Source organism: Mytilus californianus, unplaced genomic scaffold, assembly GCF_021869535.1.
Source record: "Mytilus californianus isolate M0D057914Y unplaced genomic scaffold, xbMytCali1.0.p SCAF_5, whole genome shotgun sequence".
Classification (NCBI taxonomy): domain Eukaryota; kingdom Metazoa; phylum Mollusca; class Bivalvia; order Mytilida; family Mytilidae; genus Mytilus; species Mytilus californianus.
This window is the reverse complement of record NW_026262701.1, coordinates 85,380,339-85,407,664: the sequence shown is the minus strand read 5'-3', so window position 1 is coordinate 85,407,664 and position 27,326 is coordinate 85,380,339. Positions and strand designations below refer to the sequence as shown.

Sequence of the window (27,326 nt, the reverse complement as noted above, 5' to 3'; positions counted from 1 at the left end):
AAGATCCTAAATAATTCCGAAAAGGCGCATTCGTGGAAATCATATATTTCAGGTTAAATACTGTTTTCTGGAATAACCTTTATAGTTGATGGGACAATTATTAAAATTTTACTCATGGTCAAGTCAATGAAATGTGGTCTATACACTGGTGAGCTCCTTTAATTATTGTTTGAAACAATAAGGGAGATGTTTTTGTCAGGTAGAAACAAATACTGACGGAAACCTTTGCATTCAGAACTTACTTTATTTTCCCTGGTAACTTTATCTAGAAACAGTAGAAGTTCAGCCGCCTCAGCTGCCAGGGCTCTACACACAGCTTTATAATGATAACCTGCATCTTGTTGACTTGTTAGATGTCTTACACACAACTGGAAATAGAAATAATACTACTATAAATATAAAGTATGATACAAATAAAACATAAGCAGTACTGTAAACTCCAGTAACAGGACTAAGCTAAAATTCTGAAGTGGCAGTTATGGGCTGATTGCTGATGGATGCTGGCATACACAAAATAATACTATATCAAGACTGAATTCAAACAAAAATAAATGTTAACTGCTGGCAACATTTGATTTTCTTTGTCCTGATTTTTTTTTTTTCTATTAGAATAATTCGATTTTTGTTATGAAATGGTCAGTGAGCTTGCAACTTAAGGTCTGTCTAATCCTCTATTCAATAAGAGTGAAGTCTATGTCTGATCCTATCATTACAGAGTTTGAAGTATAACTGAATGGAGGTATGTAATAAAACTATATTTGACTAATCTTGTTCTGTAGTATAAAAATAAAGTCCCAGTCATAACAATACATGCCTTGCCATGTGGTCAAGATACAATGCATGCCTCACCATGTGGTCAATGTTTAAACAGAAGGGTAAAAACTTATTTATGTAAGAAACAATACAACAGTTGAGTCCAGAAAACTTTGGCCATCGTATCTTAACTTCTTTATCTTCAATGCCTGCCCAGTTTTTTATTGTTTTCATACAATATATAAGCACAATGCCTTCAGGTTTTATTAATACCTGTGTACTATTTGTTACAAGAAAAACAAGTTAAACTCTTGAAAGTAAAATTCAATATTTATTTTATACTGCTGGGATAAATCTAATGGATTATACAAACAATCACTTGGTCCAAGTAAAGAAAATATCTTTTATGATCTGAATACAGTTTCTATGATTCACATAACCAAACCATATATCATATATTTGATAACAAAAGGCTGACCGAGTGAAGACGATATTCTTATTATTCAAGATTTAAAATTCAACATTGACTTGACAAATAAATAATGAGAGAGATTAAATAAATGTAGACATCCTGACATTTTAACATCCTAGGTATAAAATGGTGATGACAGTCAACCTAACTGGAGAGGTCTTTTTATAACTGTTGAGGTTATGAACTAACACCAATGACCATCAGGCAGGGTTAAAATTTATTTTTAACTTGCATTTTGTAATTTATTTACTAACTGACAAATAAGAGTAAAAATACCTTACACACATTGTTTTTAAAGCATTAAATCATCTATCTGAGCAAATGCAGGCAAGTCAAACAAAATCTGGGCAGAAATCTTGTAATTTGTATGATGAAGGAGATACATCGGTTCTGTAAAGTGAATCATTTTTGGAAGGGATTAATTTCGATAATTTTTGTAATTAAGATAAAATAACAAAAACATGCCTTTGTGTAAATTTGATCCTTTAGGAAGATCAGAATGAAAGACTTACGCTTAACATATCACCTGAACCCCACCCTCTGTTGACAAAATGAAGGGATGTTAAAATGAAAGGCTGATGCATTTGACAGTACATTATTGTAAATCAATAACCAGCTAAGTTCAGAGGAAAGACGTTTTAAGCCTTGGTTGCAGAAAATAAGTGGACAACAACACAAGTTTGCCTTATCAATCAGACCAGCATAACACCAGGATAAAGATAATACCTTGGTCCTACCCCACAATAAACAATTGTCCTGGTGTATGTTTGGGATTTATATCAATCTTCCTATAGCAAACACAATTAAAGAAAAACAATTCACAATTACCCAGCACTTTCAAGTGTTGTTGACAAAAATTGTTATAAACTTACTAAAATCTATCTAAACTCACGCTTATTGTTTGACATATTTATGAAAATTGACCTTGTTTTATCTCTATTGGTAAAGTTAACAATTGCTTATTAACGGACATTGTAGGTAAATAAACAAGGGATCAAAGAATTGTCAAGTGACCATCAACAGATAAAAGTATGGGTCCTATCTGTGGACATATCTGCTTCAACACACGTCTTTTTAGGGGTGATGATAAGTTCTCGGTTATTTTAAACCCATTAGGGTGAATTGTAAACCCATCCCATATGTGTCATGTTTGGGTCAGACGCCCACTTCAATATCAAGAATTTTGATAATGATGTTGAATTTTTGTCTTGTTTGGTCATCAATGAAAAGTTGCCAGGATACACCTCAGAACAATCACTATTACTAAAATATCAATCTTAAATTTAACTTGAAAGTTAACCAAACTCTCTTAAAACTATTTTGATTTTGCTTGTAAAGGGAATATATATTTTTGCACTTTTTGCCTAAGTTTAATCCACCGTTTTTTTCAAACTTTATACAACTAAATGTTAAATGTGAATGGTAAAGAGTGGCAAAAAATGTATTTTCAATTCAAAAAAATACAAATATATCATATCAAAGAGATCACAGGTCGGAAAAACTTCAATGAGACAGCACACAAAGTATAAGTTTATTTATGACATTGGTTGCAATGAATTACCATGATTTCTCAGTGAAATAAAAACCAATAATTTCACATGTGAAATAAACTCGATAATTTCACTCATCTGACATCATAATGTTGCATCAAAGCAAATTGTGACTGCGTAGAAAAAATATAGTTTCTACTTTATTTCCATTTAAAAGCCTATTGTCAATGAAATAAAAAGAATAACTAATCAAAGAATTCAAATGTCGAAAAATATTCAACTTGTGACCAAACAGCACTGATAATTAACTCATGCGATACACGCATTCGTTAATTAATGCGTTATTCGGTCACTCATTGAATATTTTTCTATATTTGAATTCTACGATTAGTTCTTCTATATCTTTTCCATTTTACCGTAAGCTATATTATACCTAAAATAACAAGCTACGAAACAAAGTCTTTCACTTAAGAATACCACATGTAACTTGAACCTTTTTATACTAATATATTCAATATGGCATATAATTTAGCTTTAGTGTCTGAAAATACCCCATTAAAAAGACAACTTAATTTTAATGCATCTTCCATTATGTAAAAGTATAGAAATAAATGTGATGAATGAGTAAAAAGGTAGATATCATCTGTTGAGATCATATTCAATTTATTACAAAGATGCTTATTTTGATGAAATTCTTTCACATTCTAAAATAAACTGTATCCCTTTATGATAAATGGTGGGAAAATAAACATTCAATTTTTAGGACATAAAATACTGCAAATTACATCATGTACGTGCATGGAAGTTCATTTTTAATACTATCAATATGCATGTTTTTTTTAACTAGTGAATATTCACAAAGGCAAATCAAAAACTGATAAAAATGATTTTTTTTGTTTGTTAGTTTTTGATACAGATACAGAAAAGGAAAACTCTACAATCCAAGGTAAACCAATACACTTAGTCAAGTAGTAGGTTTCCTAGACTCCAGGCAATTTAGACCTTGCAATATTGTCTTGTACAATATATCTCCTTTTTATACAGATGACAGTATGGTGACTAGTAGCTATTGGATTGCTATATTCAGTCAGATTTGGCTATTACTGCCCACCTTCAGTCTATGTGATACAATACTATGACAATATTTCAGTCAGACTGTTTCATTATTCTCTGCCTATGAGTTAAGTATAATGACTGTATTTCAGTCAGATTTGGTCATTATTGCCTGTATCTATGTAATACAGTACTATGACAATATTTCAGTCAGTTTGAGTCATAATTGCCTGTCTTACTGTTACAGAATAATAACTGTCTTTCAGTCAAAATGTGTCATTATAAAATGCCTGTGTATATGTTATAGTACTATGACTATTTTATTCAAGATTTTTGACATTATCAAATATCTATATGTAACAGTATAATGACTGTATTCCAATCAGATAGTGTCATTGAAAGTCATTGACAGTATTCAAGTCAATACTTTCATTATCACCTGGCAGTCCATCCGTCCTGATTATATTATCTGTCTGCTGCACTTGTTACATCATGATTATTCTACAGAGCTTGCCAATTAATATTGTCTGTCGTAATTTGTTCCGAAATTAACTGGCTGATGAAGTACAGGATCAATTTTAAAGCTCGATATAGATATATTTTTTCCTGTCCATGTATTTGTAATAACTCAGGATTTCTATACCCAGATCAATGTTCTATTCTTTATTTATGTCTGTTTAAGCCTTGTTATAGACAACAGGAAACTGACAGGATTATAAACACAGCAATTACTGGAATTTGATAGGACTAGCAGACCGTTAGGCAATAACTTCTGTTATTGACAAGATAATTATCAGGAATTTAATCTTCTAAGAATCTGAAGTCCAGTTTCAGTTGTATGAACAAAGTCATTTTTCAGGGAAGTGATACTTTGAGAAATTATAATGATTAGTCTCCTATCAAAATACCAAACTATATAATTTGATTCCCTTTACTAGAAGTTTTGTTAATTCATCAACTTTGAACACAATTTATTTCATGTAAATGTCAACTTTAATGTGCATCTCTACATTAACCTCAGTGTCCTTCTTGTCATTACAAACTTAAAACAATACACTAGTCTGGACAAACCTCCCACGCATTTAACCTTTAAGTTAAAACTATGATTGTACTTATTGCAAGGTATTAATGAATTTTTGTATAAGAACACATACATTTATAGACAGTAAATTAGCTCTTGACTTAGATATTATTTGTAAACTTCGATGGTCAAAGCTTTGGAAGGTGCATTTTGCAAATGCAAAGTTAAAAGTTAAAATTTATAATATGTAGATGATTTTGTATTATTGAAATGTTTAGTAATTTTTCTTAATTCATATTTTCTTATGGCTTAAGTTTTTTCTTCATATCTTCTTTTTGTTTTTACAAACTTCTTGCACTTCAGGCCATTTAAAAAGCTCACATCAATTTGGTCCAATCTAAACACTGCTTTCGTACTACATTATGAATTGTCAACTAACTCCAGTTTTTAAATCATGAAATGAATGCCTTCACCAAAATTCCATATCCCAGCTAATTGTAAATTTTTTTTTTCTGAATTTACTAAGCAACTGACACTGCATCTTCATAAATAGATTGGATATCAAGCCTTGAATTCAATTCGTTTTGATTTAAGACCTGAAATTTAAGATTTTTTACACTGATACTAATAATTACGAACATTAACTTGCTGCATCCATATTCCTAATAATTTTATGAATATTGATTAACGCTGTTTTATTACTAACATTTTTATTGATCTTTATTACTGTATTTAAATATTTATTGATTAGTTACAAAATTTCCTAAAAAAAGTCAATAAAATTTTGATACTTTATCCTAAATGGAATTTTAAAGTAAATATGTAGATCAATTTACTTAACGCATGATACAATTTGCTATTTAATCAAACATATTAGTAACTGCCTTTCTCATAGAAGCATATATGTTAAAGATTGTCAATTTTTGTTCCATAAGTTTTTATCAATACATTTACAAATATAAATTACAATCAAGTTAGTTTATTTTCAACTTATGAGTTTAAATGTCCCTTTGGTATCTTTCATCTCTCTTTTATCATATAACAGATACAGGTCATACATGTATACTGAAAAGGCGATGTTTAACTTAGAGGGAAAACTAGACAATCAGATTGCTTCTGCCTGCTGACAAGTTCCAAGGGACATAATTCAGGTCATCCAAAACAAAAACGCAAACTTTACTTGTACAAATTCATCAGTATACACCTATAAACCAAAAATAAGCTAAATGTCTACCGAGGCATGACAGAAAAAGTCTGAACAATGTTTGATTTTGAATGGAATAAGAACAAGGGTGACACTAAATACCCCTGCCACCAAGTGGTGACTAGGCATTGAACAAATTGAGGCATTATTTTGGCATATATAACATTGCACTATACAATCAGCCCAAAATTAAATCTTCCTTTGTGCATGATTCTTAATCCTATTAAAACATGACCTTTAACCTCCTATTAAAACTCAGCTTTAACAAACATCTAATTCCTACCTAAAGTTCATATAAATTTTACTATGTAAGGAGTGAGAAGAACAAAAACTATCTGCACAATATACTGTAAGGACCATGACCTTAAACTTATATCAAATATTTCATTTCCTCTTGTCATCAGTAAATAAATGCGCAGAATATTAAAACCAGGTTTCACTTGTTTATCACAAAAACGTACATCGCTAAACAAAAATAATTCCGTTTATGAATTAAAGGCACCAGTGTCACCCACAAAAATTGAACAACGGAATAAACAAGATAAGCATTCTCATTTAGTAAAATTGAGAATGGAAACAGGGAATGTGTCAAAAAGACAACAACCCCTCCAAAGAGCAGAAAACAGCCCAAGGCCACCAATGGGTCTTCAATACAGCGAGAAAATCTCGCAACCGGAGGCGGACTTCAGCTGGCCCCTGAAGATTTGGTTTAGATGTAAATGATCTACCTGTTATTGGTTTTTTTTAACAAGACACCCATTTTATGATGGCCCTGCATATGTTTTTTTTTATTAAACATCCTATATATGTTGTAAAGGCATAATGCTGTAAGAGGGGACATTCACACCCTCTTACTGGCTATTCTTTCCTGCACATACAATAGTCATCTGTGTTTCAAATTACTTTCAAAATATTGTTTTCTGCTGTCTTGTACAACAGATAATTTGCTGTTCAGATTGCCATTGCAATACAACAGATTTTGCAATTACTTACAGCATTTTTTTTACCTATGTTACCTGTTGCATATATGTATAACCAATAGAGGGTTAATTGCGGGTTAATGGCTTCTAGGTGTTTTATTTCACATTAATATACATCTCTTTATGTCAAAACCAGTTAGATTTAGTCATTTCTTTTACATATTTGTACATTAAATTTTTTTTTCAAATTGGTTAAAATGTAAAAATTTTTGAATTAAAACACCATAAATAACAACTAACTGGTATCCTCAAATCAATGTAAAAATCTGTTACCATATAGATGCTACATGTACTTAACTTTATACTGTTTATAATGTACAAAAGCTTTTTACTTAAACCCCCCCCCCCCCCCCCCCCCCCCTGATAGAGAATACTGTCTACTGATCATAAAAAAAATAGACTGCCTTAGCAATGTTTAACCCAAAACTTTAAGGGTTTTTTTTTCTTCTTTTCAGTTGAGCTATATCATGGCTATAAAGTAATTGGCTTGTTAAACTATAAAACCTATATATAAATCATTCAATTTCATAAGTAAACATTTAATTTTAATAAATGTTCTACAAATAAAAATATAACATCCTTATGAAATAGTTTTCTTTTTCCTTATTTCCTTTTGAAGAATTCTAAACAAATTATAAATTATAATATATGTTCCAATAATTTAATTTGCCTGAAGGTGACTTTAACAAATTTGAGATGTTTTAACAAAAAAGACCACATATTTCCTGCCTTGAATGATAAATGATGATATAATATAAATAAGTTTCATTTATCAAAATTAAATTGCACATATATGTTATATGTGAAATATAATATGTTAGTGTTAACATATTTTCATAAAACTTGAAAATAATAAAGTTTACATATAAGGCAGATTGAAATCTTCACCCTAGAAGTTTCTTTAAGCTTATAATCAACTTCAACTGCCCAAAATGTTGACAACCAGTAGCACTCAGTCTCACCAGAGTGCTGACTGAAAAATAAAACAAGTATTGATATAACCATGTAACTGTGAATACATTCATTTTCTTGGATACCAATTTTTACGTATGCCATGGAAGATAAATCATATTTTCGTGAATATTTGATATTCTGGGTTTTGAGTCAATATCATAGTCTGCTTACAAGCATATAATAGTATTGTTCAGTGGTTGTCGTTTGTTGGTGTGGTTCATAGGCGTTTCTCATTTCTCGTATTTTTATATAGATTACATCGTTGGTTTTCCTGTATGAATTGTTTTACACTAGTCATTTTGGGGCCCTTTATAGCTTGCTGTTCGGTGTGAGCCAAGGCTCCGTGTTGAAGGCCTAACTTTGACCTATAATTTTTAACTTTTTATACATTGTGACTTGGATGAATGAGTTGTCTCATGGGCACTCATACCACATCTTCTTATTTATATATAGAAAAATTTGTACTGTACTTCTTTACCTACAAAATCTATTTTAAAATGGTATTTTACAAATAATAATGAATAGTTTGAAACACAAAGTTGTGCCAAATAGCAGCCTTTCTTTTTGTTTTAGAAAATACAATAAGTTAGATGCAATATAATCAAATCACAACCTGTAATTAACCTGTCCATGTCTGTCTCTGATAAGCAGCACATTATTGATTCTATTGACTTTTGGTCAACTTCCCTTCTACTGTAGACAGATAATGAAAAGTAATTAACTTTTTTCATGTGTGGGCCATTACAAATATTCCTTATATCTTTGACATTTCCCTTGTTTTAATTAGTTCCAAAACTTAGGTCTCTAATTTGAGTATATCATGTATCCTACCTGTACAGGATAGATGTAGAAATATAATTAACCTTTTCAGGTGTGTGGTCTTTGACAGGTCATAACATCAAAAGACAGCCGGCTCATAAATAAAACCTGAATATTATGGATAATTTGATCTACCTATAGCTAACATAATTGATTACCTTTGATTTAAATTAATAAATTACAAGGCACAGTTCAATTATATATGTTTAGGGAATATATCTATTAAATTCAAACAGGCCAAAGACAATGAATTTAGGTATACAAATAAATCTCTTTAGGTTTTACAAAGATGCACAATGGTCAGTTATTATTCAATGGTCCTAACAAAACCATATCAATATCTAAATAAGTAAAAATACATTTTTATCTGATTGTGTCCACTAAAATATAATTTTTTAATGGTCTGAACAGCTTTTCGTTTGTTTTTTACTGTTTTGTTAGCTTATAAAAAAAGATAGGAATACAGGTCTCCCATATTATGAATTCCATAAAAAACATATTAAACACTTGAAAAAATCAAAGTACTGAAGTACTGAACATCGGATGACCACAAGTTCTTGAGGATGGTCAAAAACACTTGTCTCAGAAAAAAACAACATATCTCTTTACCTGAAACTGAGGTTAATGTACAGAGATATATTTTTTTCTGAGACAAGTTCGTGCGTGGATGATGAATAAATGACAGGAAATTCAACTTCACCGTAATAACTATTATATTGTAGTTATACAAATCAGTATACATGGTGGACACTTTTCTGTAAAAATTCGATTTTTCTAAGATTGGATACGAGTAGGCATTCATATTTTCCCGCAAAAACAATTACAGAGTTACCGGTCCTCGCAAAAAGTTCTCTGAGATATTCTTCCGCATGCTTTAACACAATTTTTCGGTACGTCTGCATTGATATCATCAATGATTTTTTACTTATATATATATATCTAACTACAAAACATTTTCATATTATTAATTTATGTTGTAAACAAAAATATTTTTATCAGTATTCATTGAAGAGATGTATTTATATCAAACGATAAGGAATGTTATTTTGCATTCGTTTATGTGTGCATATTTATCATGTTTATAGATCGGTTACAAACCCAAAACTAATTTACATAATGGAAATCTAGGCGATAGCAATACATCTGAATGACCCCAAGGTCATCGCGATGTAAAAATCAAAAATTAAATAAATGAAAGTCATTAAAAACATTGAATCAATATACATTGACTTTGATTATGCAGTGTCATGACATTCCAATATATATTCTATTGATCAATACACCTTCTATATCATTGGAGATATTGAAAGGGTTTCCACTTTGTGATCTCTATACCTACGTTCCTTTAATAGCATTCCAATACCTAACTCAATCACCGATATCAGACCAAATCAATACATTCCTTTTGATTCTTTATAGAAACCCTGGCAATCACATCAAATTAAATTGTATCAATCCTTCAATTTTATTTTGGAAAATTTAAATTGTTTACTGATAAATCGACCAATCTATATTATGGAATATATTTTATCAAACTGTCAATCCTTTCAATCAGCTAAGAGAATGTAATTTGTTCTAGACCATTTAAGGGAAATGTTGATGATTGGAAACATTGATTGCAAGATATTGGAAATGATTTGTACCTTGTGTCAACTCAATGACATAAGACTGTTCTAAAAAGAAAACAGACTTTTCGAAAGTTGCCTCATTATATTGCCAGTGATTAAGAAGGACTGATGACTTTTATAGAACATTTGTCATATTGGTCGGAAAAACTGTAAATATTAATGTATAAAAAACAAAGTTTTTATCCGTCAGAGTCAGACCCAATTTTAATCAGACATGTAAGACTCTCCGATGGATCTTAAGTATGGTTATTACTTCACACTGTTACTTAGGGGCAAAGGTAATATTCATATTACAGCATTAAATTGCTCTTCAAATATTCTTTTCTTCACAGTCTACACTAAGGCATTGAAACATCGAAACCCAACATGGCTATATTTCTTATGTTACCCCTTGGACAATGTCAGTCCATATTTTAGACTTCAAACAATACTAAACCATGTCAACCGACTACTTTATTTTACAGTCTTGAATAATGACACAAATTAACATAAAAAAATAAATATAAAATATAATATAATATACAAATAAGTACCCATAAAACTGTCTAAACTATAGTCTAGACACAGATTCATACTTCTGTATAAATATGTATACTATAATAAATGGATTGAAATAACACACCCCTTCATCTTAAATTTCACTTAAATAGACCATTCTCTCTATGGAAATGTTTACCCCTCATGACCTTGTTTTGTAACTAAAAGTGGCATCAAATTGAGTTAAAACTGCAGGATGAATCATATGACTTTATTAATTCTCTCACTTAACAAGATGACATAGAGAGATAAAAATGATATTTAACATTTTATGACAAACATTATGCTCAGAGTGGCTTAAAAAAGTTTATATGCTCTGGTTTATATAATAATTATAAGTAAATTGTTTTACTCTGGCTTCTAAATGTCAATTGTCTATGCTAATGGTTTATAACAGTATATGGTCTATGTTTTGGCTCTAAATGGTCCAAGCTCTGACTTTAAAAAGTAAATGGTCTATGTTTTGGATTTGCAGTTACCAAATCTTAGCAAATTATGAATGATTAATAGGAGGGAGGCCTTTTCTTTACTGGGAACCATCTAACAACCATTTTTGCTACTGATAATATCACGTGAACCTGAAATTTCTTCTTGTGAACTGTCAAACATATTAATACATTTAGCATCAAATGAAATGAAAATTCATCTTTAATTTATTATGATACATTAGGCACCTAACTATTGTCCTTATACATCTATATCAACAAGCCTTTTAAATTCTGGTTAGTCTTGGTACATTGTAAGTAGGACAAAGGGAATTTCCACAAGGAAATATACCTTTTTTTCACAAAGGAAACAGATATTTGAGAAATTATTATGTTCAAGCAGTTTCAGGTAAGTATTCAAGGGTTCATAAAATGAACTAAATTATATCCACTATTCATCTGATAGTTACATGTATAGCAATACTAATATTTTATTTCTATTTCCTTTTTTTTTATTTTGTTTGTAAAGCTGTAAACATCTCCAAATTCAGGATTATAAAGAAATCAATGTGATGATATATATGCTATTTTTTTGGCCATAAACAAAATAATAATGACATCTCAATATAAAATGGTGATTTATAACAAAGTTTAAAGTATCACACCTGGTTTTGGTGAATATAGATGTACTATAGATGACACTTTATTGTAAATTGAAGTTATGTGGTGACTTCAATGCATCAAGAACATCAAATTTTATGTATGTCAATCAACATAAGCACAGTTAATTTAATTCTGACACTTGCAAACATAAATTGCCTTCCCTATACATAAAAGTGGTCATGAACTTTCTCTTTCAAAATGTTCAAAGAATTAAAATTGAAGAACTTAACAAATGTCAACCTTCCTAACAACCCATTTAATAAATTTGTAGCCATGATGATAAATTTGATAGTTCTCAACTACTGTATAAATCATACTGAATATATGTCCATTGTCCACTGCTATCAACAAATGATGAAGGACAAACATTAAAATTGACAGGTGTGCTGACCAGTACTTTATGGTTCTGGAACATTTCTAGAAACACCAACTAATTAGAATACATGTATGTATTTAAGTTCTTCTGCAACTTAGCCTCAACATTATTGAGCCTTATTTGAAATGATTGATGATTGTTGGTTGCTTAACATCCAGTGGCAAATATTTCATGCATGTTCAGGACGAAATGAAATGAAGCATAACTGGTAGCTGTAATGGTTTTTATAACAGGTACACATCTTACCAAACTCCATCACAGAGTAGACACAGACAGGTAAAAATGTGCTTATAATGACAGTCATCTTATCATGCTTATAAAAACAAAACCCATTATATCTACTCCCACTACTAGCAAGAACTAACTGTTTTGTTAGAAAATCTAACATATTTTGTTTATATATAAATGAAATGAAAGGAAAGTTAAATCATCATTATACATCTAACTTAAAATATCCTTTTTCAGATGATTATAATGCATGATTAAAGTTGGAAACATAACTTAATAAAGCGATTGCATTATTCCTTCTCAAGTTTCTTTGACAGTTTTTATTAGAAATATTTTGCATACCTGTCAACTTGAGACTTTAGTAAACAGGTATGATACTGCACATATTGTATTTTTTAATTAAGTCTCTAAAAATAATTTGATGTGAGAAAATCACCCATCCAGGCATAAAAAATAAATCATTTTACCAATATCACAATTATCACCTAAATGTAAAAGTAAATAAATTGAGAAAAAAAATTACTTATTTTATCACATAACACAGAAATAAATGTGTTTTGATTGAAGTGAAAGCATGCAATGTTGTAAATTAATATAAATTTTTCATAGTGAAATATTTTTCCCACAATATGAATTTTATTTACTGTTTTATGTACTTTTAAAAGAGGTACACCTTACACCATGTAAAGAAAGTGTAAGTGACCTAAATTATTTGTCTTATTTTGACTTACAGGTGGATCACCTTTCAGGTTAAGAGATCTAAGGTAAAGATCAAAAATGCACTCCCTCTTCAGGAGGCACTTATATTTGGTAGAAAATATCTTCAAAATATTTTCGTCCAAATTTAAACATTCTGATGAAAAGATTTTGAAGTTTTTGAAATAACTTGAATAAATCTTTTGAGTAGAAGAGATAAAAGATAGATTTGTTTTTTCTAATCTTTTCAGATATTGTAGGTCTTGGATTTACTTGTAATTATGCATAAATGGTTAATAAAATGCACTATACAATATTTTAAAACTAAGCTCTTCTGTTGCCAAAAAATATTGACAAACAAATGCTTCATATGCTGGAGACCCATTGAAAAACTTATATTTGTAAAAATGATATTTAGATTCATAACAATAACAACCCAATTTTGGTGCTGCATGCCAATTTTCAAATTATATAATATTATTTTTCAAAACATCATATACCATGCAGATATAAAGCTGAATAGCACATAATAAACCCCCCTACATTGAGAAATTTAACAACTTAATAAACTCCTATCTGCATATGGAATCTAAAAACAAACAGACGGACAGGCATTGTCTGTCTTTATATAGATATAAGAATCCTAATGTTTGATGATTGACCAAACTATCTTGATAAAATCTTTACTATGAAGGGTAGGTGTAACAATTGCAGGGTAGATTTAATGTAATCAGACAGTTTTTAAAGTCATGGGGGTAGTTTACTACAATACACAGATTACTCATATGTTTATAGTATGACAAATCTTTGAATCATCGTTTAGGTCTACAGGTATGCTAGCTTGCAAAACGACTATCAAAGTATAAATCATTTTTATGGGCTTTATACAAATTTTATATTTCAGGCTAATTCAAAATGCATAAAGTATAAAATTTCCATATCCTGTCCTTCCATATAAATTACATTTGTGACAAAAATGGGTTTTCCCAGAGCTGCACCCACTTAATCAAAGCACGAAAGCGCTGTAAAGGCAGTTAATTACAGGTTGTGTGTATTTTAAGTCCAGTTATATCATTATCTTGCATAGTACAGGTAGCTTTCAGTATTTAAGATTTAGAGTTCTCTAATGATATTGAATAAGTTTTATGAATGTCATATTCTGAGCACTATATGAAGGCGATTGTTCTCACTTGTTTATGAACTAGTGCATTATGTCCAGTTTGTACCTTTTTTATCTATGTTTATAGTCAAATTAGTTATCAAAGGTACCAGGATTATAATTTAATACGCCAGACGTGTGTTTCGTCTACATAAGACTCATCAGTGACGTTCAGATCAAAATAGTAACAAAGCCAAAAAAGTACAAAGTTGAAGAGCATTGAGGACCCAAAATTACAAAAAGTTGTGCCAAATACGGCTAAGGTAATCTATTCCTTGGATAAGAAAATCCTTAGTTTTTTCATTGGCAATCATAACACATCTCCTTATTTATATAATGATCTATATTCAACGACCTCAGGTACAAAAAAAATGTATGTAACTAAACTATGATGGGAAACCTTTGACTTCTTTCTTTATATAATCTTTTGATTTGGTACCATAGAACTATGTAGAGTAAATGTACATTGCAACGTGTCAACTCTTTCAACTCCAAGCAAAATTATATTTCCAAGCATAAAGTAATTTATGAATGAAATAAAATGCTCCGCTGGGGCGCAGCTTGATACGACCGCAGAGGTCGAACCCTGAACAGTTGGGGCAAGTATGAACACAACATTCAAGCTTGATTCAGCACTGAATTTGGATTGTAATTAAATATTTGACACAGCATAGGTTTCTGACACAGAATGAAAGTGGTCTAAGATACTTAAAAAAATTTAATTTACCTATTCAAACCATATCATTATTATTTGCTTTTATATATAAATCAGAAATAACCAATTTAAAATGGAAAATTTTAAAGAAAAAAAAGGAAAAAGAATCCCCCCCCCCAAATTTTTTGAACCCCCTTATGATTCATCACCCCAAAACTCAATCCCAGCCTTCCCTTTGTGGTATGGTACCTTGCAGTACAATTTCAGAGAGATCCATACACTTGAACACAAGTTATTGTCTGGAAACTAGAAAAATGCTTGTTTTTTGGCCCCTTTTTGGTCCCAAATTCCTAAACGTTTAGGGCAATTACCCCCAAACTCAAACCCAGCTTTCCCTTTGTGATATGGAACCTTGTAGTACAATTTGATAAAGATCCATACACTTACACACAAGTTATTGCCATGAAACTAGAAAAATGCTTGTTTTTTGCCCCTTTTTGGCCCCTAATTCCTAAAATTTGGAGGCAATTACCCCCAAAATCAATCCCAGCATTCCCTTTGTGATATGGAACCATGTGATACAATGTCAGAGAGATCCATAGACTTACACACAAGTTATTGTCATGAAACTAGAAAAATGCTTGTTTTTTGCCCCTTTTTGGCCCCTAATTCCTAAAATTTGGAGGCAATTACCCCCAAAATCAATCTCAGCATTCCCTTTGTGGTATGGTACCTTGCAGTACAATTTCAGAGAGATCCATACACTTGAACACAAGTTATTGTCTGGAAACTAGAAAAATGCTTATTTTTGGCCCCTTATTCCTAAACTTTTTGGGCATTTACCCACAAACTCAATTCCAGCTTTCCCTTTGTGATATGGAACCTTGTAGTACAATTTCATAAAGATCCATACACTTACACACAAGTTATTGCCATGAAACTAGAAAAATCCTTGTTTTGTGCCCCTTTTTGGCCCCTAATTCCTAAAATTTGGAGGCAATTACCCCCAAATTCAATCCCAGCATTCCCTTTGTGATATGGAACCTTGTGATACAATGTCAGAGAGATCCATAGACTTGCACACAAGTTATTGTCATGAAACTAGAAAAATGCTTGTTTTTTGCCCCTTTTTGGCCCCTAATTCCTAAAATTTGGAGGCAATTACCCCCAAAAATCAATCCCAGCATTCCCTTTGTGATATGGAACCTTGTGGTACAATGTCAGAGAGATCCATACACTTACACACAAGTTATGTCTGGAAGTTACAAAAATGCTTATTTTTGGCCCCTAATTCCTTAACTGTTGGTACCATAACCCCCAAAATCAATCCCCACTTTCCTTTTGTGGTATTGAACCTTATTTTAAAATTTCATTGAGATCCATTCACTTAAACTAAAGTTAGAGTTTGATGCGAAATTCCAACTACATTGAAAATCGACTAACAAATGACTAAAGTTAGAGTGCGAAAACTAATGTGTCTTCGGACGACAACGTCATACCAATATACGACCACAAAAATGTTTTTGCGGTCGTATAAAAAGGAGTTCTTAATTAAGAAATAAACTGATTCGCTGAGCAGAGCTGGATACACCCGCAGAGGTACTACCCTGAACAGCTGGGGCAAAAATGGACACAATATTCAAGCTTGATACAGGTCTGAATTTGGATTGTAATTAAATATTTGACATATTATAGTTTCTGAATAAATGTAGTCAATGAACTTGAAATCGGTTATATGAATTGAATTTATATTCAATTAAAGATTTCTTGCTGTTGTGCAATACACTGTGCTGTTGTGCAATACTTAATAAATCTGTTGCCAGACTATAAACAAATAAAGTTCAATTTCTTCTCAATGTCATATTTGAAATTGATGAAAATCAATAGGGAGATTACATCAATAGCTATAAATAATTCACCACGGTTTCATGTGAACTGCTTAAAGCATTTTTGAGTTGTTGTCCAAAGACTGGAAAATCCCCCTTTTTTAATGAATAAAACCCCATAACTCAGAAATGTAAAATCTAAAATTTATAAAATTCTAAAGGGAGCTTACGGATTGATTATTTAGTCTTAGATGCAAGATTTTTTTATCAGTTGTTAGTGGCTTTGAACTAGCTGTCAGTAACTGCGAGTACTCTCAGATTTGTACTTAGTGTCTTTTTGTTGTTTGGATGTACAACTACCCGACCACGTCCACTTGTATTTGTATTTATCCATCTGATGAGTTTAGCCTCTTTCAACTGATTTTTATAGTTCTTTCTTATATTGTACTGTTACATCACTGTCCCAGGTTAGGGGAGGGTTGGGATCCCGCTAACATGTTTAAGCCCGCCACATTCTGTTTGTACATGTATGTGCCTGTCCCAAGTCAGGAGCCTATAAAAGTGTAATTCAGAGGTTGTCGTTTGTTTATGTGTTGCATATTTGTTATATTTGTTCATTTTTTTACATAAAATAGGCCGTTAGTTTTCTTGTTTGAATTGTTTTACATTGTCATTTCTGGGCCTTTTATAGCTGACTGTGCGGTATGGGCTTTGCTCATTGTTGAAGGCCGTACTGTGACCTATAGCTGTTAATTTCTGTGTCATTTGGTCTCTTGTGCATGTGTGGAGAGTTGTCTCATTGGCAATCATACCACATCTTCTTTTTTATATTTACATCAACAGATATAAAAAATTCACCAAAGTCAAGGTGAGACAACAAAACTTAGTTGTAAGATCTCTGAAATTTTTTACAGGGTACGAGTTTTTCTCATTGTTGGAGATTGTACGGTGACAGTAACACCTGTAACTGCTTAAACCCATTTCTTATGCACTTTAGTTTGATAAACTCACTGAATATCATACCACATCTCCTTATTTTTATATGCATTACAATTTACATGTGCATGTAATTGTAAATATATATATATCAGAACAAAATTCATTGCGTCACTTTTATTTATGCATCCTTTGGCACAATACAAGTTCTAAAATTACACAACATAAAACAACTAAATGTTATTTCAGATGAAAGTTTTGTTTCAGTTCCATTCATAGGATTTATTAGAATTTTGTATGTTTTGCCAAGTCCAATAATTCGCTCTATGTGACATAGAGACATAGTTGACTAAACCACCAGGTGTCGAACATTCAAGAATTTTCAGTGTTTCTGTTTTTATTTGATGAAAAGGTTGCCTGAGCTCTAGGAGCTTTAGGTTTTATCACGGGATATTCTGTGCTGTCAATAATAATCCAAGTCGTAGGAAACTTTAATTTGAAGTTGGATGGTGAAAAATACCTGACTAAACCACTAGATGGCCAAGTGTTAGCCTCACACCACTGTTTAGACATAAAAACAATCCATGTATACACAATATTCTTAACACTAGATTCAATCTAGAATCTAGACAGTTCAAAGTTGGTTGTATGATGCCTCAATTTCATCAAAGTCATAAAAAAACTGATTTTCAACTGACACCCTATCAATTTGAAAATATATGTATCTCAAACAATGTGCTGCTGGACCAAGTGTGGTCAAAACAAATAAAAATTTAGTATACAACTCTAAACCGGTATAAAAATGCATGGCTGTGTCACGTGTCTTCATTTCAAAATTCTCTGCTGAAAACATAGGCATTGATGGTGTTTGCGTAATTCCATCTGTGAAGCTCAACATTAGCTCGGCAGTTGGTGGTGGACAGTCATAAATCCTTTCTGCAGTATGAATGACTTCTTCAGGAAAACCAACTTTACAATCAAAACTTTCCTCTAGATTTCTACTACAATATTCATCAAGTTTAGTTCTTTTGTTTTCACAGGAAACTGCCCTGATTTTTCTTTTTGTGGACGATTCAGTCTCTTGCTTGGTCCAGGAAAATAGGCTGGGAATTGCAGTAGACTTAAGTCTCTGTATGGTGGGTTTGCGCCCTGAAAAAGGTTATAAAACATTAGTTTTTTTATAATTAAATGAAATTCCATTAGCAATGTATACTTTGTACTACCTGGCGAAATATTAACTAGATTTATTCATTACAATCTGGATAAAACTATGTTTGCCTGATTCAATGTATGTTATGTCAATCCAAAGGACAAACAATGAGAGACTTATGCAACAAACGTACATTGTTTGTACCTAAATAACTATAATATAGATGAGAGCATGTCATTATTTTGTTCCTGTTAACATTGTCATTGATATTTTTCAAGAAAGTCTATGAGGCATAGCTTATGCATTCCTGTCATTACTACATTAGCATAATTACTGCTAAAATAATTCTCAGTATGATATACCTCTTGTAAGAAATCATTATAATTGTAGCAATCACCAAAAAATCTCAAACAGATCACATTGAATCGTAATCCAAAAAATTATGACGTCTTGAATTACCCACCCCCTTTTATTCTAAAACGATAATTGCGGTTGTAAACAGACTTTGGTTTATTCGCATGGCGATTACATATATAACTATATATTTCACAAGGAAAATAGAGTTTTACCATGAATAGTTTCCTGCACGTAGTCTTTTTCAGTAAAACGTGCCTTGCAAACAACAGCTGATTGAGATGGACTCCACGATATCATCGTGTTCTCGTCCAATCTGCGTATGGGCCATGGCGTTGATCCAACTTTTCCTTCTTTTTAAGTCATTTGGAAATGCATGTCCTCCTCTTAAATGACATCCAGGTACACAACAACAAGTACTTGGCATCGTTAATTAAAAATATAACTGAAATAGTTGCACAGTGCAGAAACCGGAAGTAGAGGAACAGGATCCGCTACCACGGCGCCACCTATTCAGGAACGATAATTTGCTACTTTATATAACTGCGAAAATAACGTTAGACGGGTTCACGTGCATAAACAGAAATGCGCTTTAAATTGTATAATATAATTCATGTTCAGTCGACCTTTAATTATTATATCAACGACTGAAATGATTTATAAACATCTAGATTGCAGATAACACTCGAAATTAACCCGAGCTCTTTCTTCACAGAATTCAAATAATTCTTGTTTGTCAATCGGTTGACTGCTTATAATGCAAAATACTAATATATCAAAAGTTTTTAAAACTAACAAAACACAATGATCGTTTCTCTATTTCCCAATGTAAATGAAATGAAACAAAAAACATTTTATATCGCAATAAGAAGAGGAGAGAATTCAACATTTCCGGATCTACTTGGAGTCTAATGACCCCCCACGTAGATAAGTTGGATATCGCGGAAGGAAGGATTAACCCGGCAACTAGAAAGGCATTAAAGCACTGCCTTTAAAAACCAGGGTGTAATGCAATATGCTTTTGAATAGTAAATTCTCAAATAAACAAACAGTGTGGCTAGTTTTCAATTTAGCCTCATTCAAAATTGAATGAAATTAAGATAGAATTTCAGTTTTGGGTCAGGAAATTTAACCAGGGGAAAAACTTTGAAGTTGAAACTTGTCCAATCTCAATTTAAAGTGTATTAATTCTGTATTGTTATATGATATTCAGTTTCTGAAAACTGTTTAAAAGATTCTTTTAAACAAATTTGCATATTATTCTATATTGAATATTTCTATGTTGACTACAAAACTAAATAAGTGTTACTATGAAATGAGTTCCAAATTATGGTCATATTTCTTCAAATTAAATAGGAAAGGGGCCTGAAAAAACTTACAGTCTATTAGCTAACTCCTAAGATAGATTGTCCCTAAAATTCCTGATATGTACCTTTTCGATATACAAACGCTGTTTTCTAAAAATCTATTCTACCTGATGTCCCCTTCATGTTGTAATGAAAGAATTTTATACATCTGACAGATGCATTCACTTTTTCTTTTTATCAAAAGTTATTCACCATTCATTCAACACAATGTTGAACTTTTCAGAGCATCAATCCTCAACTCTATACAATTAACTTACCACTGTGATTTCCTGAAACGTACACCCTTCTTTAGCATCTTTCTCTATTCCTTCGTCATCTGCATTAAATGTTTCATCTTCTTCATCAGGATTTATCATTAACTCCAAAAGATGTTCCAAATCTCTTCCCAGATGGCGCTCCTCATTGTCCCCAAGTCCATAATCTAATGCTTGGTATATAACTAGACCAAGGGCTTGTATTGCCTGAAAAATAAATCAAATAGTTGTCTACTGAAATTTTTATAATTCAAATAGCTATAATCTACTGACATTTTTTGAGAGTTTATCATTTTTGTATAATTTCCTTTGTATTTCTTAATAACCCTTTGGGTTTTGTGATACATGTATCAAAGCACTTGGTATTGTTTTATATATCTTGCAATTATCACCAAACTTTATAAATAAATTAGATATTTTAAGCGAACATCCAAGAATATTCGCAGTAGTACTTGAGGTTAATCACAGAGTATCCCTAAAGAGGAGATGGAGATACCAAGGGGAGATTTAAAACTCATAAGTTGAAGAGAAACTGACAAAGCCATGGCAAAAAAACAAAAGACAACAAAAAGATAAACAAGTCCAAAAACAGACTGAGCAGCATTAACCCCAATACAAACTATGGGGGATCTCAGGTGCTCCAGAAAGGTTAGCAGATCCTGCTCCGCTAGTAGCACTAAAGTTGACACTTGATGATATGATGATCTTGCTGTAAAGGACAAGATATTTAGCTCACTAATGAAGATGGTAAATAATTTTTCTCGAAAATAAATTTGCCCATCCTTACAAATTACATGGTGTATGCATATAGATTAAAAAATATCTGAGTACATTGTACTAGTGTAATGAGTAGTTTTAGAAATTGGCTGGAAAATTGAAATCAAAGCATTTAGAAACTATCAATATGCAGAACAGCATTTAAAGAGCTGTTCCTTTGATATAATGAGTATTTCCTAGTATACTAAAATACTGAAAATTCAGAACTATAGCAAGGTTCTTTTTAATGCAAATAATGCCACTGGGTGAATTTTTGAGGGCCTCAGGGAAGATTATTTTATTGTAACTAACTGTGTTTACCCTCTTTAAATAAAGAATTTATTATTATTATTATTATTATAATAACATATTTTGTCCTTTCTTCAAAAATCCCAATAATAAATGCACGTAATAATCTGAATTTACAGTATCTAGGAATCCCCTTTCACGAAAAATAAATAGATACTCAGGTATGTTTGACACAAGTCGTTTGCAAAAAAACACTTGTTTTCCAACACACAGTCAAAACCAGTTAAACTCTTTCAGTCATGTAAAAATAAATTGCAGAAGTATTTTTTTGACCAAAAGTTCGAAAAAACAAGGAAAATTGCTTCTATTATTACTAAATGTCCATTGGAATTTTGGAATGATAATTTTCTTTACTGAATGTCAAAAGGAACATCATGGACATTAAGGAACTCTGCTTAAGGTATTGATTATTTGTTTTTTGCTGATTTTTGACACATGTCATTCAATTTTTTGCACAAGATGACTTATTTAAAAATACAGATGTCTGATTAAATTTTGATAAAAATATGTAAGGCAAAGTTTATCTCATTCATTTAAGTAATTATATCCTCAATTCAGTAATTCAGTTAAATTATTATCCATTCATAACCAAGTTTTAATATGATTACATATATTCTTTTACAGAATTAGACACTTATTTTATTTTATGAAAATAAATTATCTCTTACAAAAAATTCCAAAAGGAATTAAAATTATACATAATATATGTATATTACCAACTGGTATTTAAAGAAAAAAAAACCCAAACAAATAATTAACATTCATCAAATAGAAATAAATTTCAAAGGTCAGAGTATAATCTCATACTTTAAATTATGATTGATCGTCTTTCATGTAATTATAATAAAATGTTAGTTACTGAAACTCAGAATAAAAATGTATCTTACAAAAAAATCTCTATTTCAATTTGAAAGTTTCTTTGAAACTTGAGAGATATAAATGTTTTCTATTAAATATATCTGGCTGTGTTTAACACTAAAACATCCCTGAGGCCAACCCTTTTAAGCATAGTCATCTAATAGCAGGAAATTTGTCACTACTTCAATAATGGTAAATTTTACAGTCCATACTGTAATGGACTAGGGAAATCATACTGATAAGTCAGTTGAGAGATGTATATGTCAGTCCAATGAAAAGCTTTAAAGATACATTTCCCATATGCAAAAAAGGGCACGCTGCATTTGTGCCAATTTTGGAAAAATGCATTATTTCATTTATGCCACAAGGTTTATTTCTTTTGTGACAAAAAAATAAATAATTAATTTTTACATTTAACAGGTTACATTAATGACGATTGAATATTTTTTTCATTGTAAGTTGTATCTAAATACAATAAATTAAGGCTCATACAAGAAATTTCCATAGGTATTCAAGTGAAGTTTACGGCACAAATGAAAGATATAAAGAGACATAACTCAAGAACAGTAATAGTGACGCTACCCAAATTCATTCTTGATCTGAGTTTTGTGGTAATAAGCATTGTGTATAAGTTTCATAACATTTGGTTGAGGAAAACTTTAGTTAGAGAATGGAAACGAAAATATCCAGCAATTTTTCCATTTGTAAAGGGGCATAACTCTAGACAGGTAAAAGTGACGCCACCCAAATTCATACTTGGTCTGTGTTTTGTGGTAATAAGCATTGTGTATAAGTTTCATAACATTTGGTTGAGGCAAACTAAAGTTAGAGAACAGAAACAAATTTCGTGATGTACAGATGTTCGGACGGACATACAGACAGACAAAGGTAAAACTTAATGACCCCTCCTCTATGGCAGGGGCATGAATATATTTAAACCTGACAGTCTAATGATGAGGAAAAGCAACCATCTATCAAAGTAATAACTGTTGAACATCTGTTCAATATACTGAGGTTTGATCCTTGCCTTTAGGACGAGCGCCAGGGTTGAACTAAACTGCTGGAAACAATTCAGAGTAAACATTACTTGTTTGGCATTAAATACATGTTGCATTATATCCAAACTTTTAGTTCCAGAGCACAGGAAAATATAGATATATCTAAAATCTATATAACATGTATTACGTAACATGAATATTCATATACAAAGTAGGTCACAATAAAATAATGGACTTTTGTCATTAATACTTAAACACATATTACAAACACAACCATATTTGACTTTATGAATTGCGATAATAGTTTATGGCCCATTTATGTGTGCTTTACTGTGCCACGGTACTTTTGTCAACACCTTTATACCTACTTATAAACAAAGAAAAATACAAAAGTAATACTTCAAATAAGTCAAAATGTCTTGTTGAGCAATTTTCAAGCTAAATCATTCAAGCTCAATCTGAAAAACAAACATGAATTTTCTAAATAAAGCTATGTTTTAGCTGTAAATCATGTTGAAAGTGGGTTTAAAAGCTCTTTATATTTCAGTCATTAAATGTTTTTAATTCTTATTCAATGCTTCTGAGAAGTAATAAAGGTGTTGGTTTTCCAAGGTGAAGAAAATAAAAAAGTCAAGGGTAGCTTTGGGTACCGTTGATTACAGAGTTATCATTTTTCTGATGTCCCTTAAGGCAATAATACAACAATAAACATTAGGCCATCTGCATCAGAAAGCTTCCATCATACTGTAAACCAACTAATTTTCAGGAGCAATTTATTATGTGACTTTAAACTAAATGGCCATGAAGTCGGCTAGAGAGGGGTAAACAGAGTATCCTCAAAAATAAGTTTGTTAATAGTGTTATACAATGAACAACTCTAGCTATGGGCTTACTATAGCATTACAGATTCTACAACTACAATTTTTTTAATATAAACAGTGCAATAGGCCACATTTCATAAAGCACATAGAAATAGTCTTTCAAGATTAACCACAAGCCTGTTGGCCTATTGTAAAAATGTTTCAGTTTGACTTTACCAAACAATGGGTCAAAGACTCCATGTAACAATTTTTACATTTATTTTTAATCCTTACACTGTCTAAAGCCGCATAAATATTTTTTTTAATTTATATTCTACATAATATTATTTTTTTATACTTCAACTACATATTGTTTAATGCAGCTTCATATCAAATATCTGTCTTCCGGTACATTTATATGATTATTCTACACTTTGAATACCACATTTAGGATGCACATACAGAACATATGATGACAAAAGCTTCAAAGAAATCTTTGTAACCCACAAAAATGGACTTTACTAATGATATTCTACATTATCTTTAAACAGGAAATGGTCTACCATCAATAGTCCAAATCTCTTTATTAAATCTTTGAATTTCATTCTGTGTATAAAGAGGTAATTTTTTTAACTGTAAGTGAATACAAACATTTTAACTTTTAAATCAGCATTTCAATCTAATTTTCATTACATCAGTGAACTGAAGGAATTTGAAGGTTCAGGTCAAATTCATTTTGAATGGTTCATCATTAATTTCCCTATATGAAATTTCAATCTATCAAGGCTGTTATGGTAGAATACTATCAAATCCTTCCATCTTTTTGGCGTGGGTCTTACACAGTCACGAAACATTGCAGTTTCTGATTAATTGTATAAATATGGATTACAAATAAACAAAATTTGTCTAGCAACATTTCTTTTCTTTCCTTGACCCTGAGCATATCAAATACCAAAAAAAAAAAATTTTTTCTTCCGTTGTTGAGTAAAAAACAATATGCTGATCCACAGAAAAGTTAGTACTGGTACATGTATCCAGAATTGAGAGCATATATTGACCTAAAGTTCAGCATCAAAACAAATTATACTAAAAGCACACAGGAAACAGTATCTAACTAGATTACCACTTCAAATGGTCAGTCATCGAGATGCAAGGGGACAGTATCTACCTACAAATTGATGACCATTACATCAGGGCTTAGCAGAGGGCCAGTAGTCAATGATACTAAATTTTGGGACTGGGCCCCTAAATTTTAGCTGAAAATGTCCAAAGATTATATAATTCTTTCATATTGTGGCAGGTTGGATCCTAAAAGGAAAATAGTAGTCTTCTCACCATGCTTAAAAAGACTCAGACAAGACCTCATAACTATGAAGCTTCAAACAACTACACAAGTGTTAACAATTTGACCTATTGCCTTTCTACGCTGATTATTGAATCTGGATTGCTTTTTACAATTTTGCTGTACCTGTAATTTGTACATGTAATACAGTATTCTGACTATAATGAAAAGTTATAAGAATCTTGTATAATCATGGGAATAGTCTCAGTTAATTTTTTTTCTTTTTGAAAACAACTTTAACATTCTTGCGGAATATGCATTCAAAATTGTAGAACCAAAAATATCCTTTAGTATATATATCTGATTCGTTTTTCATTTTTGATGAAATATTCATCTAAACTTTTAATACATGAGTGTTATAGCTCAATACTCCTTTAAATCTAATCGAAATCTCTCCCGTCACACACATGCCAAAATTTTATCAGAGAGTTCATCTGAAATACAATGTACTTCACTAACTGCCAACTAAAACCCTCAATAATACACAATGCATTTGAAAGTCACACAGGAAAAACGATAGACATGTAGAGATCAACAAGAAATAATCCGCTTGTAGCAGCTGTAACGAGTCTTTAGAATTCGTCAACAGAGCACAATAAGTTATAATTAGTTATAACTGGATCAGGATAATCTTATTAAGGTCCAAGAACGTTACTTAGTCATATAGCAAAGAGATAATCCTAATCCTCGCTACACAGTCTAAACTATGAATAACTAAAATCGACAATAAGCCCTACGTTTATTTTTTCATACATATTGAACCATTCCCATATACAATATTATTTGTTTATTATCATAAAAAAAAAACGAAAATTAAAGAAAATACAGAGTGTGCTATCAAAATCTTAAGTTGAAGGAGGCAACACCCAAGTCAAAAGTAAACTAGATATGGAGAATGCCCCCCCCCCCCCCACCCCCTTTTCTGCTCTGCCATATGCATGAGTATAGTTCCACATATTTTAGATTTGACAAACAGTGATGTTGTCATACAACTTGAAATTGTTACGCTGTCTGTAAGAAATAAATGATGCCCCCGCCTGACCATAGGAAATTATAAATTTAACACTATGTATGATGATGTAACTGTAGGAGGAGATTGCCGGACAAACCATGATCTCTTTATGCAGCTAGTACCAAAAAAATGACTAAGTCCAGCTACCTGTCATTTTCAGAATATTTAAAAGAAATCAAAATCCTATGGCCATGCACACCTCCATTATATGTATGAACATCCTACAAAATATTAAAGCTGTATCTCCAAAA

The 27,326-nt window shown here is 31.3% G+C and overlaps 2 protein-coding genes across 4 annotated transcripts in view; both read right to left on the bottom strand.

Moving 5' to 3' along the window:
* LOC127701657 (protein spire homolog 1-like) overlaps nt 1–27,326 on the bottom strand; it is a 78,514-nt gene that overhangs the window by 24,071 nt on the left and 27,117 nt on the right. For all 3 annotated transcript variants that reach the window (XM_052205647.1, XM_052205648.1, XM_052205649.1), the window contains exons 3-4: nt 21,004–21,207; nt 243–368 (exon numbers count right to left, since the gene is read on the bottom strand). In XM_052205647.1, the coding sequence (XP_052061607.1) occupies nt 243–368; nt 21,004–21,207 (330 nt within the window). The remainder of the gene's footprint in view (nt 1–242; nt 369–21,003; nt 21,208–27,326) is intronic.
* On the bottom strand, nt 18,038–20,047 carry LOC127701695 (uncharacterized). The gene is made up of 2 exons (XM_052205695.1): nt 19,595–20,047; nt 18,038–19,024 (listed from the first exon to the last, which is right to left on the bottom strand). The coding sequence occupies exons 1-2, from the start codon at nt 19,677–19,679 to the stop codon at nt 18,510–18,512; spliced, it is 600 nt and encodes a 199-aa protein (XP_052061655.1). The 5' UTR covers nt 19,680–20,047; the 3' UTR covers nt 18,038–18,509.